General features: G+C 39.6%; 1 protein-coding gene across 2 annotated transcripts; it reads right to left on the bottom strand.

The window, feature by feature from the left end:
• Positions 1–3,830: 3,830 nt before the first annotated feature.
• LOC121385777 lies at positions 3,831–16,324 on the bottom strand. Of its 2 annotated transcripts, XR_005959582.1 has the most exons (3): positions 16,214–16,324; positions 5,715–8,879; positions 3,831–4,274 (listed from the first exon to the last, which is right to left on the bottom strand). XR_005959582.1 is itself a non-coding variant. In XM_041516556.1 (2 exons), the coding sequence occupies exon 2, from the start codon at positions 7,975–7,977 to the stop codon at positions 5,794–5,796; it is 2,184 nt and encodes a 727-aa protein (XP_041372490.1). In that variant the 5' UTR covers positions 7,978–8,879; positions 16,214–16,324; the 3' UTR covers positions 4,827–5,793. The 2 variants fall into 2 exon arrangements, 1 of the variants encoding a protein (XP_041372490.1); XM_041516556.1 differs by lacking the exon at positions 3,831–4,274 and having other exon boundaries at positions 4,827–8,879.
• Positions 16,325–17,909: the final 1,585 nt, after the last annotated feature.

The following is a 17,909-nucleotide window of genomic DNA, read 5'->3' as shown; positions in this document are numbered from 1 at the left end:
TTACAGAAAGTCAATAACATCAAACACACATGAGATGGCATACCACTTGTGTTTATTGTGAAACACCGCACTAGAATCAATTAACAATAGATGAAAACATACTTCGATGAAAACCAACTACGATCGAAATCAACTATGCTGAATCCAACACGGTTATTCTTTTAACGATCAATACAGCACAATGCAGTGTGAAGTCTAATCATTTTTCAGCGCATTCTAACATGCAATGTGAAATCTAATGCTTTGTCAGCACTTTCTAACATGCAATGTGAAATCTAATGTTTTGTCAGCACTTTCTAACAATGTCCATACTCCCACAGCATTAGTGATTACGACCGTTAAGTATGACTAATAAACCTTTCTAAAAGTTGAAGAAGAAATATTTTAAAAGAAACATGAATATATTTGTCCCCTACCGGACCCAACAAGTTTTCCTATCTCCTAATTTCAAGGGCCATAACTATGTGAAAAAACAAATGGGTAAATTGCCAAGAAAGTCAAACTTGATCTGTAACATAACATTATAAAGCTATACATAAAATTTCTGCTCATTATTTTGATAATATATAATAATAATAATAATTAAAAAAAAATCTGAAAAATAAATGTTTGCATCTCATAAGTTCAAGGGCTATAACTCTGTCAAAAATAGGTAATATACCTCTTTCACATTCCCATTGCGCATGTGCGCGAAGAGTACCATCCCTTGCCGAATTGGACGGTATCGAGGCTATATACAAATTGGGGGGCATGATCAACAGTTGTCATGAGCGTCGTGAGTAGCTTCGTAGGAGCTGTGAATCTCTAGCGACTAACGTACATATTTCGCATAAGATGTTAAAATGGCTGCGAAAAACGATCTACTAAAGTTTACATCGGAATGGTTTAAGAACAAAAGCAGTGAAACATTAACATAGACGAAGTCTCTGGAGCCACCTGTCAAGGGTATTTTAACAGCGTAAAATTAAAAGATTCATACAATAAAATTAACTTTAGTGGAATGTGTTTGCTACTTTTAACAATTAGAATTATAGTTAAATATGCACGCGGATTTACCAGTTTACCAATTCTTCACATGTATCAGTATTTAAAATTTAATAAAATATGCCTCCCCTTCCCCCCCCCCCCCCCCCCCCCCCCAAAAAAAAAAAAAAAAAAAACTAACTCACATAGACCTTTATCACAGTTCCATTTTCCCCTTTATCGTTTCATTAAAAAAAGACAGTCGTACAACTACTAATCAATGTTACATGTCCATCCACAAATTATTTATTAAAGTATTTATTTATTTACTTATTTATTTATCTTATTTTATTTTATTGTATTTTCACTATCATTTATATCAGATACATACAACTTCACTTGAAATAATATTTGATATTTACGAAGTTGTAAAACATATATTAGCTGTCACACGCGAAAACCTACAACTTAGCATGACGTCAGAAACCGAGTAAACGCGGCTGTTTGCGTTGTTTGTTTTGAAGAATTTAGATGTCATCTTCTTCTTTACATGAAGATCAGTTTGAAGTAAATATATATTTGTATGTACAATAGTGTTTGGTTACTATTTGGTATTTTGTACCTGAGAACATTGGTCGAGATCGTTGGCGATGCCATCAGTACTTTGATACACATTTACAAGTATAGGGAGAAGTCCTATATATCGATATGGTATGCAAGTATCACACGTTTTTATAACGTACATGATTATACATAACATAAAGTTCGGCAACTTTTCTAGAGTGGTAGATCCATGCAACCCGATACGATCCTAATTTGATGTTTGGTTTAACTTATGAATATTGTATATAACGCCAGCATGATTAGTGGGGTTGGGGAATCGAAATTTTATGTAAACGGAACTCATCAAACGCGAGCGCAAAAGGCGCGGAGCCGTAGACAGGGGGTAAGGGGGATATATATATCTGGCGAAACCCCCTTACCCCCCGTCTACGGCTCCGCGCCTTATATAGAACCCCTTGCCAAACAATGAGTTGAGTTGCGAAATATACGTTAACAAGTTACATTAAGTTGTGGTATGCATGTAAAATGGCCTGGTCACAGAGCCACGACAAGAAACTGTTTGTTTTCAGTCGTACCAATGTATTTATAATAAATGATACATGGCATACTTCTTACATCCCACAAACAGGATAGCATACACGACGTCCTTTGATGGATCATTGGTTGGGGCGGGAAATAATCAAACGGACCCACTGAGGAGGATCGAACCTTCAGACAATGGAACCTCAGACAGACGTTCTTTCTACGTTATCCCGGTTATTTGGGGACAATGACTTTTATATGTAAAATCCGATTATTGTTTTTCATTTGAGCGGAACTCTCAATCCTGCGTGGGGGGACTGTCCGATACCCCGACCCCCCCCCCCCCCCCCCACCCCCCGGCTACGGGCCTGACATGGTACTTAATATGTACTTCAAACATTCAAACGAAGTATCTTATGACTGGTACCTTATGACTAGGCATAATAAACCCTCATGAGTTTATAATAAAGAGACCATCCTGAGTTTGTAGCTATATTATCAAGCTGTCGGCTAGTCTAATATGTTATAGGCTAAATAAAACTTACATCTTTCTTAGGTTAAATAATCTTGCTTCGAATTTAAATAGCTGTATATGCAATACAGTTACATTTCTGACCATTCTTAGGTCAGTAGCAACCGAGACGTCGGGGGGGGGGGGGGGGGGGGGGGGGGGGTGACTATAGCCCCACTTTTATAAACCCGGTTTAAAATATGGCTTTTCCCCCACCCCCACCCCACCCCACCAACTAAACTGTGTCCCTCCACTACAGATTGTGCCCCCTCCCCTCCCCCAACTCCAGATATCGTTCCTACGGGCCTGATTCTAATGTTTTATATACCATAGCTCAAATTTCATATGTATCATTTAATTTTATTCCAAATACCAAACAAAATTTTAAATAACTTGATGAAAAGAAATCCCGACAAGAATCCTGAATGTATTTATCTGTATAATGCTTTATAAATATTTAAATCATGTTAAATACAATAAATATCTGCATACATACACGCGCGCACACATTAATATTATTTCAGCCTATATCCGATATTTACTGCGTACGAATCCGAACCGATGGTTTGTCGGGCGTTAACAACCAAATATGTTTTTATTTCGTGATAAGCAATAATTCACAAATGTCTCCAATAAGTCTTGTTGGATGTCGACAGAATTTTCGGGTTCCCTACTGACAGAATAATTAATCATGGAGATATTCACATTCCTATTGCGTGGCTTCCCATTGTCTATGCCCCCCAACTTGTCCACATGTCTATTTTTGCGAGATCTCGCGTGAGTTAGCGGTTTGCGTCCTCAAATTACTCCGCAACGGGCACATGCGCAGTGGAATGTGAAAGAGGTCTATTCGCCATGAATGACAAACTTGATCTGTAACAGTACATGGTAAAGCCATACATAAAATTTCATCTCAATATCTCGAGACATTGTAAAAAAAAAAAAACATCCGGAAAACTATATGTGGAACAGAGGGACGGACAGACAGACAGAAGGACGGATATGAAACCTATAGGTCCCTCCAGTTGGACCGGTAGGAGCCTAAAAACACAATTTAATAACAAGGGTGGACCCAGAAAATACTTTAGGGAGGGGATGAAGGGCAAAATGGCACGTGGGCCCACTCCCTGAAATGGGTACTTCAATGAAATTTGTAAACAAATTGTTAAAAAGAGGTACTTCAATCTTTTGGGGATGGGCAGCCCCCCCCCCCCCCCCCCCCCCCCCCCCCCCCCCCCCCCCCCCCCCCCCCCCCCCCCCCCCCCCCCCCCCCCCCCCCCCCCCCCGGTTGGTTTCTTTGGATCCGCCCTTGGATAATCGTGAAAACATCATTAATTATGATTAAACTAGGAATAGCGAGGAAGAACTCGGGTCTGTAATAGGTTCTTTAAAAACACCAACACCAACCACAAAAGGTCACACAAAAATGGTCGATTTGCAAAAAACGTTAATGCAATAAAGTACCTTGAAAAAACTTCTTTTTTTTTTTTTGTCTTTCTTTCCTTTTTTAACGTTGAACAAAAATTCAATAATCGTAAAAGCACCATTAAAATCATAATTAAAATAAGTGTAACAGTAAACAATTTTATGAACACCGTAATGCTATTATTCTAAACTGTTATTTTACATCAACATCCCTTTAAAGAAATAAGCCAGTTAGGAATGGGTCTGTGTTGTCCTTCACTCCATATCTTGACGTTCAGAAGCAATGTTTCTGCAAGATCAGAAGCAATATTTCTATTAGAGGGTAAGAAGGGTATAGTTACGTACCCTAAAGTCTTGGAAATCAATGGATACTTTTTTTTCTTTCTTTTTTCTCTTTTTAAGAAATATTATTGTAAGAGAAATGCTCTTTCAAATTTATCAAAGAACCTGGAATGCAGTGTCCAATTTCAAAAAGAGTTCAAACCCATAATCACCTATAGATGCACTTATGGTATGTTTCGATTTTTATTACACATCCTTAAATTATTTTGTGGCAGAAATGTTATTGTATAACATTTAGTGAAAGATCTTAAATATCAGTGAAATAAAAGTGTTATCAGTCACTCAGTGACGATAACACATTTTAGAGTGAAAATGTCACTATTTCACTCTAAAGTGTGTTATCGCTACTGTAGAAAGTGTTATCTTTACTGTGAGAAAGCCGGAACTATTTTGCTGCTGACATTTTAAAAATAAAGGTAAATTGCCAAAAATTATATAATAAATAGAACATTTCATCTTTTTGTCAAATATCATTTATATCTCATCTCGTGAAGTTTGCAAGCATATATGCTTGCAAACTTCACTCGGTGAGATATAAATCTTATTTGACAAAAAAAACATGAAATATCCTCTATGTATCAACCTTTAATGACACTATTTATCAATACTTGGCTGATTTATTCCAAATTTTACATTGTTGATATTTAATAAACATCCCAGTTGGAAATGGTTCTGAAATATGTGAAATTGTATCAACCTTTAACAACACTAGTTATCAATTCACTAAACTCTCGCAACTTTGCGATCTCGCAGTGCAATGCCAATGCTAAAAAGACTTACAAAGAGGATGCTTTGTTGTCCAGCAGAGCCTAAGAGACCTTTGAAAATTAGGCCCCTGATTTTGCAAAATTTTACGTCAATTAAACAACAACCCAGTTGGAAACGGTTCTGGAATATGTTATCCGTCTTTTTTGTCAGGAAGAATATGAAAGTGTGTCAGCTTTTATTGACACTATTTATCAATACTGGGCTGATTTTAAAAACAATTTGACATTGTTGATTAATAAACAACCCTGTTGGAAAAAAAAGTCTGGAATATGTTATCCATCATTTTGGTTAGGAAACTTAATAATGGAATTCTATCAACCTTTATTGACACTACTTATCAACACTAGGCTGAATTTTAAAAAGATTTTACATTGTTGATATTAATAAATAGCACAGTTGGAAATTGTTTTATAACATGACATGTTATCCACCATTTTAGTTAGGAAGAAAAGTGTATCAACCTTTAATACCACTATTTATCTATACTAGACTGATTTAAAGAAAAAAAAATAATTACATTGTTGATTAATAAACAACCCTGTTGGGAATGTTTCTGGAATATGTTATCCACCATTTTAGTCAGGAAGAATTTAGTTAGGAAGAAAAATATTATACCAACCTTTAATGCCACTATTTATCAATACCAGAACAAGACACCAGAAAATTGTATCAACCTTTAGAGACAATATTTATCAATATTAGGCTGATTTTTTCAAGATTTTACATTGTTGATTGATAAACAACCCTGTTGGAAATGGTTCCGCGCTGTGCTGCTGTTCGTCCTCGTCCTCCGAACTCGTGTGACAATCCGACAGTGCGTCATCGTATTCGTCTTCAGAACCCTCATCGATGCACAGCTTGTTGGGTTCCGGCGAGTCGGCCATCTCGTCATCCGATGACATGGTCGGACTCTCCGATCTGGAAAAGCCACTCGGGTCGTCACCGCCACGTGTTGCTGGAGGAAGATCTAGCGTACTCCCCACCGAATTATCTTTTAATTCATTCATGGCAGAAGTGTCGTGCGATTCTTTACTTGTGTGTTCTGCGTGAGATGGGACTCTATTCTCAATTATAGTGGGTCTGTCTGGCACATCCAGTTTCAGACGTTTCGTATTATCACATTTTGAAGCAAAGACGTTGTGATTTCCAGAGGAAGTGTCACCCAGAGGTGTATTAGTTGGAATAGCTGAACATTTATTGCATGGTGCACGTTCAGATGTAGATCCGGAACCACGTGACTGACCAGATCCAAGACTACGTGAATCTGTATTAGATCCACTACACGTTTCAATATTAGATCCACGATTCATATTTTCACATGTTTCTCCGTTAGATCTAAGACAACTCTTTTCAGTGTTAGCCTCGTGACTCAACCTTTCCGTATTAGACAAATGACTACACAATTCAGTATCAGACCCATGACTCGGAATTTTAGTAGATCCATGACTACACACTCCTGTATGAGACCCATGACTCAACATTTCAGTATTGGCTTCATGACTCCGTGTTTCTGAATTTGTTCCACAACTACACATTTCAGTATTAGATCCATGACTCAACGTTTCAGTATTGGATCCACGTGTGCAAGTTTCAGTATTTGACCCCCGATGCAGTGATTCTGTATTAGATCCACGATTACATATGTCTGCATTAGATTCGTGTCTCAACATTTCAGTATTTGATCCACAACTCAACATTTCTGTATTTGTTCCACGATTCAATATTTCTGTATTTGATCCATGACTCAACATTTCTGTATTTGATCCATGACTCAACATTTCAGTATTTGATCCATGATTAAAGATTTCTGTATTTGATCCATGACTGTGTGTCTTAGTGTTACACTGATCAATATTGCTCTGAAAACCGTCCTTGGAAGGAATCGTCGCCGACAGGCTACTGGACGAAGTACTTATCCTCTTACTGCTTTGGCAGAATCTACAGTTGTGTGCTGTAAAATTAACGCCAGTAGTTAACAGTTTGTGTACCTTTGCCGTCAAGTCAGTGATACCACGACGGCTGGAAACCAGAGCAGCAGACGACGTACCGATCACTTCCGGTGATGATGACCTTCTTTGCATAAAATATTTGCTAGTGTAATTATGATCTGGAACAATTTTATCGCTCTTTTTGGAACTTGGTGGCATAATTGTGTTGAAACCGTAATCGTGATCCAACAAAATATTTTTAGCATTTTCCACATCATTTTCATCAATCGACTCTGGTGGGTCATCTGTGAATTCTAATGATGAATCTATGGATTCTAATGATGAATATATGGACTCTAATGATGGACTTGTGGACTCTGGTGGGTAATCTATTGACTCTGATGGGTAATCTGACTTTGACGGTGGATCTATGAACCTTACTGAAGGGCCTTTGGACTTAGATGAGGAGTACATGACCTCTCGTGGTGGTGGATCTCTGAACGCTGATGGACCGGACCTTTGTGACGGTGGTTCTCCCAACATACCAAGAAGGTTGTTGCTATAAGCAAAATCCTTTGCTGTCAACAGTCTCGGAGATACCCAGTTGTTCTGTTTCAGTTTGATCAGCGACTGCACTGTGCTGAAATGCGTCTTGTGGTGCATTTGTAGATCGGCGACATCGTCAAAACACAGCTGACAGTACATGCAGGTGTACTCCATCCCAGAGTTGTCCTCCGAATCGTCCACTATTCGTCCCTTCTCGTCCAGTCGCAGCTTCAGTGACTCCAGGTGACCCTTGGTGTGTTCGTCTACGTCGCCCTGCGTATTGTATCGATTGTGACAGAACATACACTTGTAAGGATGGGAAAATAGTCCATGGTCATGCAGATGTGTTGTCAGCACTGGCTCCGAAATAAAAAGTTTTAAACACACGGGGCATTCGTGCGCGGTCATTTTGCTGAGTAAGGTCTGTTGCTTGATTGTCACAGTGAATATCCTTAGAATTAAAGGATTGTGGGGAATCTTCCCTTTGACAGTTGAAAGGATGGCATGCGTTTGGAGGTCTACGTAAGGCCCGTTACTTGCTTGTCACTGTAAACATCCCTATAAATGAAGCATTGTTTCGAATCTACCCTTTGACCGTTGAAAGGATGGCATGGTTTTGGAGGTCTACGTAAGTTTTGTTACTTGCTTGTCACAGTGGATATCCTTAGAACTAAAGAATGTGAGGTATCTACTCGTTGACCTTTGCAATTATTATTTGATCTACGTAAGGCCTGCTACTTGCTTGTCCCAGTGAATATCCTTAGAAATGAAGGATTGTGAGGAATCTACCACTTGACCGTTGATAGGATGGCATGCGTTTTGTAGGTCTACGTAAGGCCTGTTGCTTGGTTGTCACAATGAATACCCTTAGAAATAAAGCTTTTGAGTTATCTACTCATTGACCTTTGCAATTATTATTTGATCTACGTAAGGCCTGCTACTTGCTTGTCACCTTGAATATCCTTAGAAATAAAGGATTACGAGGAATCTACTCATTGACCTTTGAAAGGATGACATGGTTCTTTTGGGTGGTCTACATAAAGTCTGTTGCTTGCTTGTCACAGTGAATATCATTAGAAAAAACTGTCAGGAGGAATCTATTCTTTGACCTTTGACGGGATGGCATGGGTTTTGTTTTTGGTCCATCGTCTGCATTGTTAACACGGGTTAAACGACATCAAATGTTAAACACACCAAACACCTGACAGCTGAGTGATAGAGACAGGACTAAGAATCAACTACCGTGTGACCTCGACTCTCGACGATCTAGCAGCCTAGCTTCAGATCGTTTCTAATCGGAGCAGAATGACCTGAAATGATAAATAAAATATGATTGAAAAAAAAAGCACAGAACCACACGTCAGTTGTTTGGGGTGGGACGTAACCTAGTGATAAAGCGCTCGCTTGATACACGGTCGGTCTAGGATCGATCCCTGTTAGTCTGTCCATTCAGGGTTTCTGCCAGAAGGTTGACCTTTTGACAAAATTAATTACTATCATCATTACTGTATGATTTTCTTAACCCTAACCCTAAACTTAACCCAATGTCTTTCTTGGGGAGGACCCCCATACCCCCTGTTGGTTGTGGTTGCATTAAATTCAATAACGCCATACCCAAAACATTCTTTCTGGCAGAAACACTGCTATTAGACTATTTCTTGTTCCAACCAATGTACCCCGACTGGTATATTAAAGGCCGTGGTATGTGCTATCCTGTCTGTGGGATGGTGTATATAAAAAGGAAACCGTATTACTAATGCAATGATGTAGCCGGTTCCTCTAAAACTATATGTCAAAATTACTAAATGTTTGACATCCAATAGCCGATGGTTAATAAATTAATGTGGTCTAGTGGTGTCGTTAAACACAAACATAATTTTAACTTTTATCAACTGTTTTTCCATTTTGTTTATAGCACAACTTTATAGTGCGCCGGATTATTATACTACGAGTGGTATACATTTTGCACACTGTAAATGTAAAGTTTGTTTTATTTAACGACGCCACTAGAGCACATTGATTTTTTATCTTATCATCGGCTATTGGACGTCAAACATATGGTCATTCTGACACTGTTTTTAGAGGAAACCCGCTGTCGCCACATAGGCTACTCTTTTTACGACAGGCAGCAAGGGATCTTTTATTTGCGCTTCCCACAGGCAGGATAGCACAAACCATGGCCTTTGTTGAACCAGTTATGGATCACTGGTCGGTGCAAGTGGTTTACACCTACCCATTGAGCCTTGCGGAGCACTCACTCAGGGTTTGGAGTCGGTATCTCGATTAAAAATCCCATGCCTCGACTGGGATCCGAACCCAGTACCTACCAGCCTGTAGACCGATGGCCTGCCACGACGCCACCGAGGCCGGTCACTGTAAATGTATGCAATAAATAACATGTATTATATGGGAAAACAACAGGCGCCTTTGTATATTATTGGGGGGGGGGGGGGGGGGGGCAAGACGTAGCCCAGTGGTACAGCGCTCGCTCGATGCGCGGTCGGTTTGGGATCGATCCCCGTCAGTGGCCCCATTGGGCTATTTTTCGCTCCAGCCAGTGCACCACGACTGGTAAATCAAAGGCCGTGGTATGTGCTATCCTGTCTATAGGATGGTGCATATAAAAGATCCCTTGCTGCTAATCGAAAAGAGTAGCCCATGAAGTGGCGACAGCGGGTTTCCTCCCTCAATATCTGTGTGGTCCTTAACCATATGTCCGACGCCATATAACCGTAAATAAAATGTGTTGAGTGTGTCGTTAAATAAAACATTTCTTTCTTTCTTTGTATATTATAACAGACATTTGATTAAATAACACAATTTACATAGTCAGATGGAGAAATGACGTGGAGGCCAGGAATCTCGCTAAAAAAGAATCCAACCTGGTGGTGCAGACTGTCGAAACGAGAAGCGTTCCAGCGTTCAATCAGTTCCATTGGCCGCATACATCCCAGTAGAAAACTTCATTTCGCTGACAAAAACAACGAAATGAAGGATCCCCAAGTCGAGCACACGAAAGCACGTGCAGTGTGCACCAGCGAAACAAACACGTCTTACCGCGTGGAGCTCCAGACTGGGAATGATTGAGAGAGGAAACTCACAGTCGCCACTTCATGGGCTACTCTTTTTCGATTAGCAGCAAGGGATTTTTTATTTGTGCTTCCGCACAGGCATGATAGCACAAACCATGGCCTTTGTTGAACCAGTTATGGATCACTGGTCGGTGCAAGTGGTTTACACCTACCCATTGAGCCTTGCAGAGCACTCACTCAGTGTTTGGACCGGCCTCGGTGGCGTCGTGGTAGGCCATCGGTCTACAGGCTGGTAGGTACTGGGTTCGTATCCCAAATGGGATTTTTAATCCAGATGACTCCAAACCCTGAGTGAGTGCTCCGCAAGGCTCAATGGGTAGGTGTAAACGCACCGACCAGTGATCCATAACTGGTTCAACAAAGGCCATGGTTTGTGCTATCCTGTCCAAATAAAGTCCCTATGCCAAAAAGTAAAGTGGCGACAGCGGGTTCCTCTCAAACGGTGGTCCTTACCATATGTCTGACGTGTAACCGTGTGTGTTGAGTGCGTGGTTAAATAAAACACTTCTTTCTTTCTTTCTTTCACTCAGTGTTTGGAGTCGGTATCTGGATTACAAATCTCATGCCTCGACTAACCATGACGCGACCGAGGCAGGTCAATAGGGCGTGTAAGTCCTAAAGTTATAAAAAAAGTTCAGTCGGGTGTGTGTTTAGACAAAGACTTTGTGTGTTTGGAGTGATCACGGGATCCACTAATTATAAAACAGAATAGTTGTGGGTTCTTTTTTAAAGTGGGTGGTTTTAGACAAAGACTTTTAGACAACACCCAATAATGTTGACAGTGGCATCGTGGTTACGCCATCGGACATAACGCTGGTAGGTACTGGGTTCGCAGCCCGGTACCGGCACCAACCCAGAGCTAGTTTTAACGACTCAATGGGTACGTGTAAGACCACTACACCCTCTTCTTTCTCACTAACCTACTAACAACTAACCCACTAACCCACTGTCCTGGACAGACAGTCCAAATAGCTGAGGTGTGTGTGTGCCCAGTAAATAATTTGCAAAAGTTTAACGAAAAACGACTGGCTGGTCGTAGGCCACCCCTCATTTGCCAAGTATCTATACACGGCAATTGAGTGTCTTTAAACGTAACATTTGCAAAAAAAAAACCCAGGGTTTAAACAATAGTACCACTGTGTCAAGTAGTCTTGTGCTTAAAACATGTAAAAAAAAACGTACTCAAGTATGCGAAACGAGGGGTGTTGTAAAACATCTGGTTATACCGATAATGAGCCATAAAAGATACCATTTTCTTCAGTTAATACTTTGAAAGAAAGAAATGTTTTATTTAACGACGCACTCAAAACATTTTATTTACGGTTATATGGCGTCAGACATATGTTTAAGGACCACACAGATTTTGAGAGGAAACCCGCTATCGCCACATAGGCTACTCTTTTACGACAGGCAGCAAGGGATCTTTTATATGCACTTCCCACAGGCAGGATAGCACAAACCATGGCCTTTGTTGAACCAGTTATGGATCACTGGTCGGTGCAAGTGGTTTACACCTACCCATTGAGCCTTGCGGAGCACTCACTCAGGGTTTGGAGTCGGTATCTGGATTAAAAACACCATGCGTCGACTGGGATCCGAACCCAGTACCTACCAGCCTGTAGACCGATGGCTAACCACGACGCCACCGAGGCCGGTCTTAATACTTTGAGGTAGGGGTTGTAGTATTGCTATTTATGGGTCATAGTTTGGTAGATATATAATATTGCATATAGTGTTTTTAAACACAAACGTTAACGTTGGTATAGTAAAAGTTTGTTTGTTTTGTTTAACGACACCACTAGAGCACATTGATTTATTAATCATTGGCTGTTGGATATTTAACACTTTTCCTTCAGTGGAAATAGATCTTTTATAATATGCACCATCCCACGACCTTTGATATACCAGTCGTGGTGCACTGGCTGGAACGAGAAATAGCCTAATGGGCATACCGACGGGGATCGATCCCAAACCGACCGCGCATCAAGCGAGCAATTTACCACTGGGATACGTCCCGTCCTTATCAATAAAAACTACGTAGCTAAGACAAAGTGTTTTAATAAAATGTGTTTTGCAGGGTTTCTGCCAGAGGGTAAAATGGGTATGGCGCCATACCCCAATTTTTTATTTGTTTAAGTTAACATTTTGACAAAATTAATAACTCTTATCATTATTGTATGATTTTCTTAAGCCTAACCATAAATGTAACCCATTTTCTTTGTGGAGGAGCCCCCCCCCCCATAGCCACTGTTGACTGTGGTTGCATTCAATAACATAGCACCATACCCAAATATTTCTTTCTGCCAGAAACAGTTTTGTTTGTTTATTTGTTTATTTGTTTGTTTGTTTGTTGTTAACAAAACGTGCTATAGCAGGCCTAATTTTTTAAAACATTTACAAATATTTCTAAGGGAAATATTTCAAACTAAAATCGTCATTAATCAATGTTCCAGATAACATCTTTGGAATACGTATTTAACAACTCTAATATTAGTCTTATATTTGTCTTACAAGTTACCAGCCTCGGTGGCGTCGTGGTTAGGTCATCGGTCTACAGGCTGGTAGGTACTGGGTTCGGATCCCAGTTGAGGCATGGGATTTTTAATCTAGATACCGACTCCAAACACTGAGCGAGTGCTCCGCGAGGCTCAGTGGGTAGGTGTAAACCACTTGCACCGACCAGTGATCCATAACTGGGTTTGTAACTGAACGTGCTATCAATATAACTGACGGCGTTCATATCTTTGGATATATTTTCTTCTATAAACATCAAAAATAATTACGAACATTCCACATTGCTTAAAATAGATCTTTTCTGTTGTTTATTAAAAAGTTTAAAAAAAAAAAATAAGACTCGAACATTGCGCAGCTGCCATTCTGGTAGTGTGAAATTACAGCGCAAATTCTATTACGTAAGGCTCCCTCCCCCCCCCCCCCCACCCCCCACCCCCTCCACGCCACACACATACAAATATAAAAAAAAAAAAAAAACAAATGAAAAAAAATAATAATAATAATAATTCAAAAAAAAAAAAACGGGATCTGGGTATGGCGAGTATGGTATCAGTCAAAAATTAAACGCACTGAAGGGAATGTGCGTCTGTGATGGCGCGAACTACAGATCTAACAACAGACGTCATAGAACATGTGCTATATTTTAACACTACCAAACTGACTGACAGCTGTAGGTTCTAATAGACCAAATCAATTCCTATTGCAGATCACGTTAACGTTTACTAATAAAACTGATATAAGCAGCATATCAACACACCCAGGAAAAAGAAAGAAATGTTTTATTTAACGACGCACTCAACACATTTTATTTACGGTTATATGGCGTCAGACATATGGTTAAGGACCACACAGATTTTGAGAGGAAACCCGCTGTCAACACTACATGGGCTACTCTTCCGATTAGCAGCAAGGGATCTTTTATTTGCACTTCCCATAGGCAGGATAGCACAAACCATGGCCTTTGTTGAACCAGTTATGGATCACTGGTAGGTGTAAGTGGTTTACACCTACCCATTGAGCCTTGCGGAGCACTCACTCAGGGTTTGGAGTCGGTATCTGGATTAAAAATTCCATGCCTCGACTGGGATCCGAACCCAGTACCTACCAGCCTGTAGACCGGTGGCCTGCCACGACGCCACCGAGGCCGGTAACGACACACCCAGGAAGTACAGCAATAAAAAGTGTGGCATCTCACATCTAATTTATCTGCAAGAAAATGGGGGATCACATATCATTTAAGAGATTCAATTAATGTTTTTATTAGCAATCGTCATTTTTGCTGAAAATTGCAGTTCCATTTGCCATATTCTGCATAACAACTGTATAACAAATAAAAGTGTATTTATTTATTTTTTTGCCAATGGATAATAGTATTTGCACAGATAATCAATGTCACATATTACTACCAATCACAGCCACAGCTGTTTTTATTCCGTAAATATTTCACGGTGCACCTCCAACTTTGACACGGAACTCTCCGAGTTGGTACCATGCAACCTGTAGCCTGTTTAATAAACAACAGGAAAGATATACAGTATATCAAAGTAGAATTCTCATAATTATTGTTGGTGTTTATGGAACAAAATATGTCTAAACATATGAACGCAGTTAAAGTATATTGAAAACACTAACATGTACAGTTACCACTGGCGTAGGAAGCGGGGGAAGGGCGCAAGGGGGCATGCCCCCCCCCCCTCCTCCCCCACTTTGTAGCATGCAGCGATGGTTTACATATATATATATATATATATATATATATATATATATATATATATATATATATATATATATATATACACACACACACACACACATATATATATATATATATATATATATATATATATATATATATATATATATATATATTTCCAGTTCATTCAATGTGCCCCCCCCCCCCCCCCCCACACACACACACATCTTTTGGCACCTTCCTACGCCCGTGGTTACAGACATAGACGTCAAAATACGCCAGACATGTTGCCACACTGCCCAGACCCAGATCCAGACCCAGCTTCAGTGTGTTTTCGGAGTTATGCAATGTTAAAGAAATAAAATTTATTTTGTTTAACGACACCACTGGAGCACATTGATGAATTAATCATCAGCTATTGCTTATTCTGACTCGTAGTCATCATTTTTCCTAATGCTGCAAGGGATCTTTTATATACACTTTCCCACAGACAGGAAAGCACATACTACGGCCTTTGTCCAGTTGTGGTGCACTGGTTGGAACGAGAAAAACCCAGTCAGTTGAATGGGTCCACCAAGGTGGTTCGATCCTGCGACGCAAGCACCTCCAACGAGCACTCAACCCACTGAGCTAAATCCTGCCCCTGCAATGTTGAACGGTCCCACCGAATCCCACTCATCCTTTAACACATTTGTGATATACATTATATTTGAATGGTGCTTTAATATATATATTTTTTTTGTTATTTTTAAAAAGAATTTTAATTTTTGTAAATTAAAAAAAACAAAAAAAACACACACACACACACACACTGCTCATATGGACCTGACAATTATTTTCAAAGGGGTGACACTAACCCATATTTTTACTTTTTATCTATTTTTTAATTATCTTTTTTAATGGCAGCATACCTAGCATACAATACATAATATAGTATCTTACCGGTATAAATCTCTTCCCGCCCAACCCCCACCCCACTGACGTGATTATTCAAATGACGTCACTCTAAACCCTGCGACGATAATAAACTAATCCATGGCGATGTCATTTTCATAACGCTGAAACACTTTAAATGTGAAAATATTCAAAATGTTTTACTGGACGATTACGAACGCATCTGCATGCACATAAAAATACATTGTAACGTAAAAATGCGTACCATTGACCGAAAATGGATCTGAAGTGAAATTACATTACAATATCTCATATGTATTGCGTACGATGCTAAAAGGATGATGCCACAATGTCTTGTCTTTCGATCTTAAAAATATCTGACACTGTTCGTCAAATATGTTACACGTAGCCTTATTAATGCAATCAAGAACTTGTCTAAGTTCAGTCTCACCTGATTCAAGTTGAGTGCTTGCATCATTATTAAAGATATAAGCAATAAGTTTATATTTCAAAACTTCACTTTTCTTTGGAAACCACATCTCCAGGGGAAGCAGACGAAAATTTGGAACAGTCCATGTCGCGTAGGAAAGGGATGAAGCTTGACGTCATGTGACATGCGCGAGCTTTACTATTATTTAATTAATTAATACTCCTACTAATAAAACGTTTACTTTAGTGTACAATTCCATATTTCTTCGTCGTCATGGTCGCTTATATTTTGTTGTTGAAATAATAATAATAATAAAAAAGTAAAACAAAATTTCCGTACCTGGTTTGGAACCGTTCAACGTAACGCTGGGGGGGGGGGGGGGGGGGGGGACGGGGGTATATCATTAGAGGGAGTGTTTGCCAATTTGCTAATTATTCTCGAAAATGGGATTTGACTGTAAATACATCTAAGACAAAGACTGTGATTTTTAGAAATGCAGGGAAAGTGCGAGAAAATTACAAATGGTTTTATAACAGTTATCAAATAGACGTTGTGGGTGAATTTAATTACCTAGACATATTATTATTTTAGGCTACAATGGCAAATTTAGTCGTACACAGAAGAGAGTAGCAGAACAGGATGCCACTGGTGAGACAAGACATTCTCAACTTTCGCCAACACCTGCCTCAAGTTCAGCCAACGAACGTTTCGCTAACGTTCGCGAACTATTTGATTGGTTCCCGATCGACGTGGCCATTTGGTTTACCGCGAGGCGCCTAAACCAGTCTGACGGACGTTGTTCTGGGCCCGTGCTTATAATACTTAAAGTCTAGACTTTAATAAAGTCCAGACTTTAACGTAATGCTATTTGAATGGCGTTGCCATGACGTTAAAGTCTGGACTTGATTAAAGTCTAGACTTTAAGATTTATAAACACGGGGCCTGCTCGATCTGGCTGAATGCAGCTCTTTCCCCAAATTCAGCCAGAAAACGTTTCCGGGATCCCATTTTTGTTGGAGGTCAGGCGGGATTTTGCACGAATTAAACAAATATGACCGAATTTGGATAACAACATTTATTCATATTAGCAATACTACCAAATAGCTGATATAGGGTTGCAAACGAATCACTACACAGTTTTACACAGATTACAACACATTTTGAGGGTAGAGTGATGGAAATAGCCTACGTGGTAAAAAGGTCTCAGATTAGCACATTTTGCTCGAATACCTCTAACATTTTTGCCCGAATTTGAAGTTTTGCCCCAGAACTAGGAGGGGGGGGGGGCGGACACACACACACACACACACACACACACACACACACACACACACACACACACCACGTCTCGTACGCTTATCGATATAGGCTACGTATATCTCCCGGGAAGTGACAGTCTTTTTATTTATCTCAGTGTGTTTCATGTGAATAGTTATATTAACAAAACATCCTTTTGATTCTGCTTATGCAGAAATACGATTTAAAAATGTAACTGGTTATAGATTAACGTTAGATCAGATTTACTAAAATAAATCAAAGAAAAATGCAAATCGAAAATCCAATACTGTTATATTGAAGTGTGTTGGGTGTGTTTTGTATCACCGCTAAACTGGAAATAGGTTAGCGCATAACTGAATTCGCGGTGTTATATGCATGTTCGCGATTTTCGCGGTATATTTTATTCGAAAATATATATTCGTATACGGTAAATTACAGT

This window comes from Gigantopelta aegis, chromosome 12, assembly GCF_016097555.1.
Source record: "Gigantopelta aegis isolate Gae_Host chromosome 12, Gae_host_genome, whole genome shotgun sequence".
NCBI classification, from domain to species: domain Eukaryota; kingdom Metazoa; phylum Mollusca; class Gastropoda; order Neomphalida; family Peltospiridae; genus Gigantopelta; species Gigantopelta aegis.
This window is presented reverse-complemented; position numbering and strand designations above follow the sequence as displayed.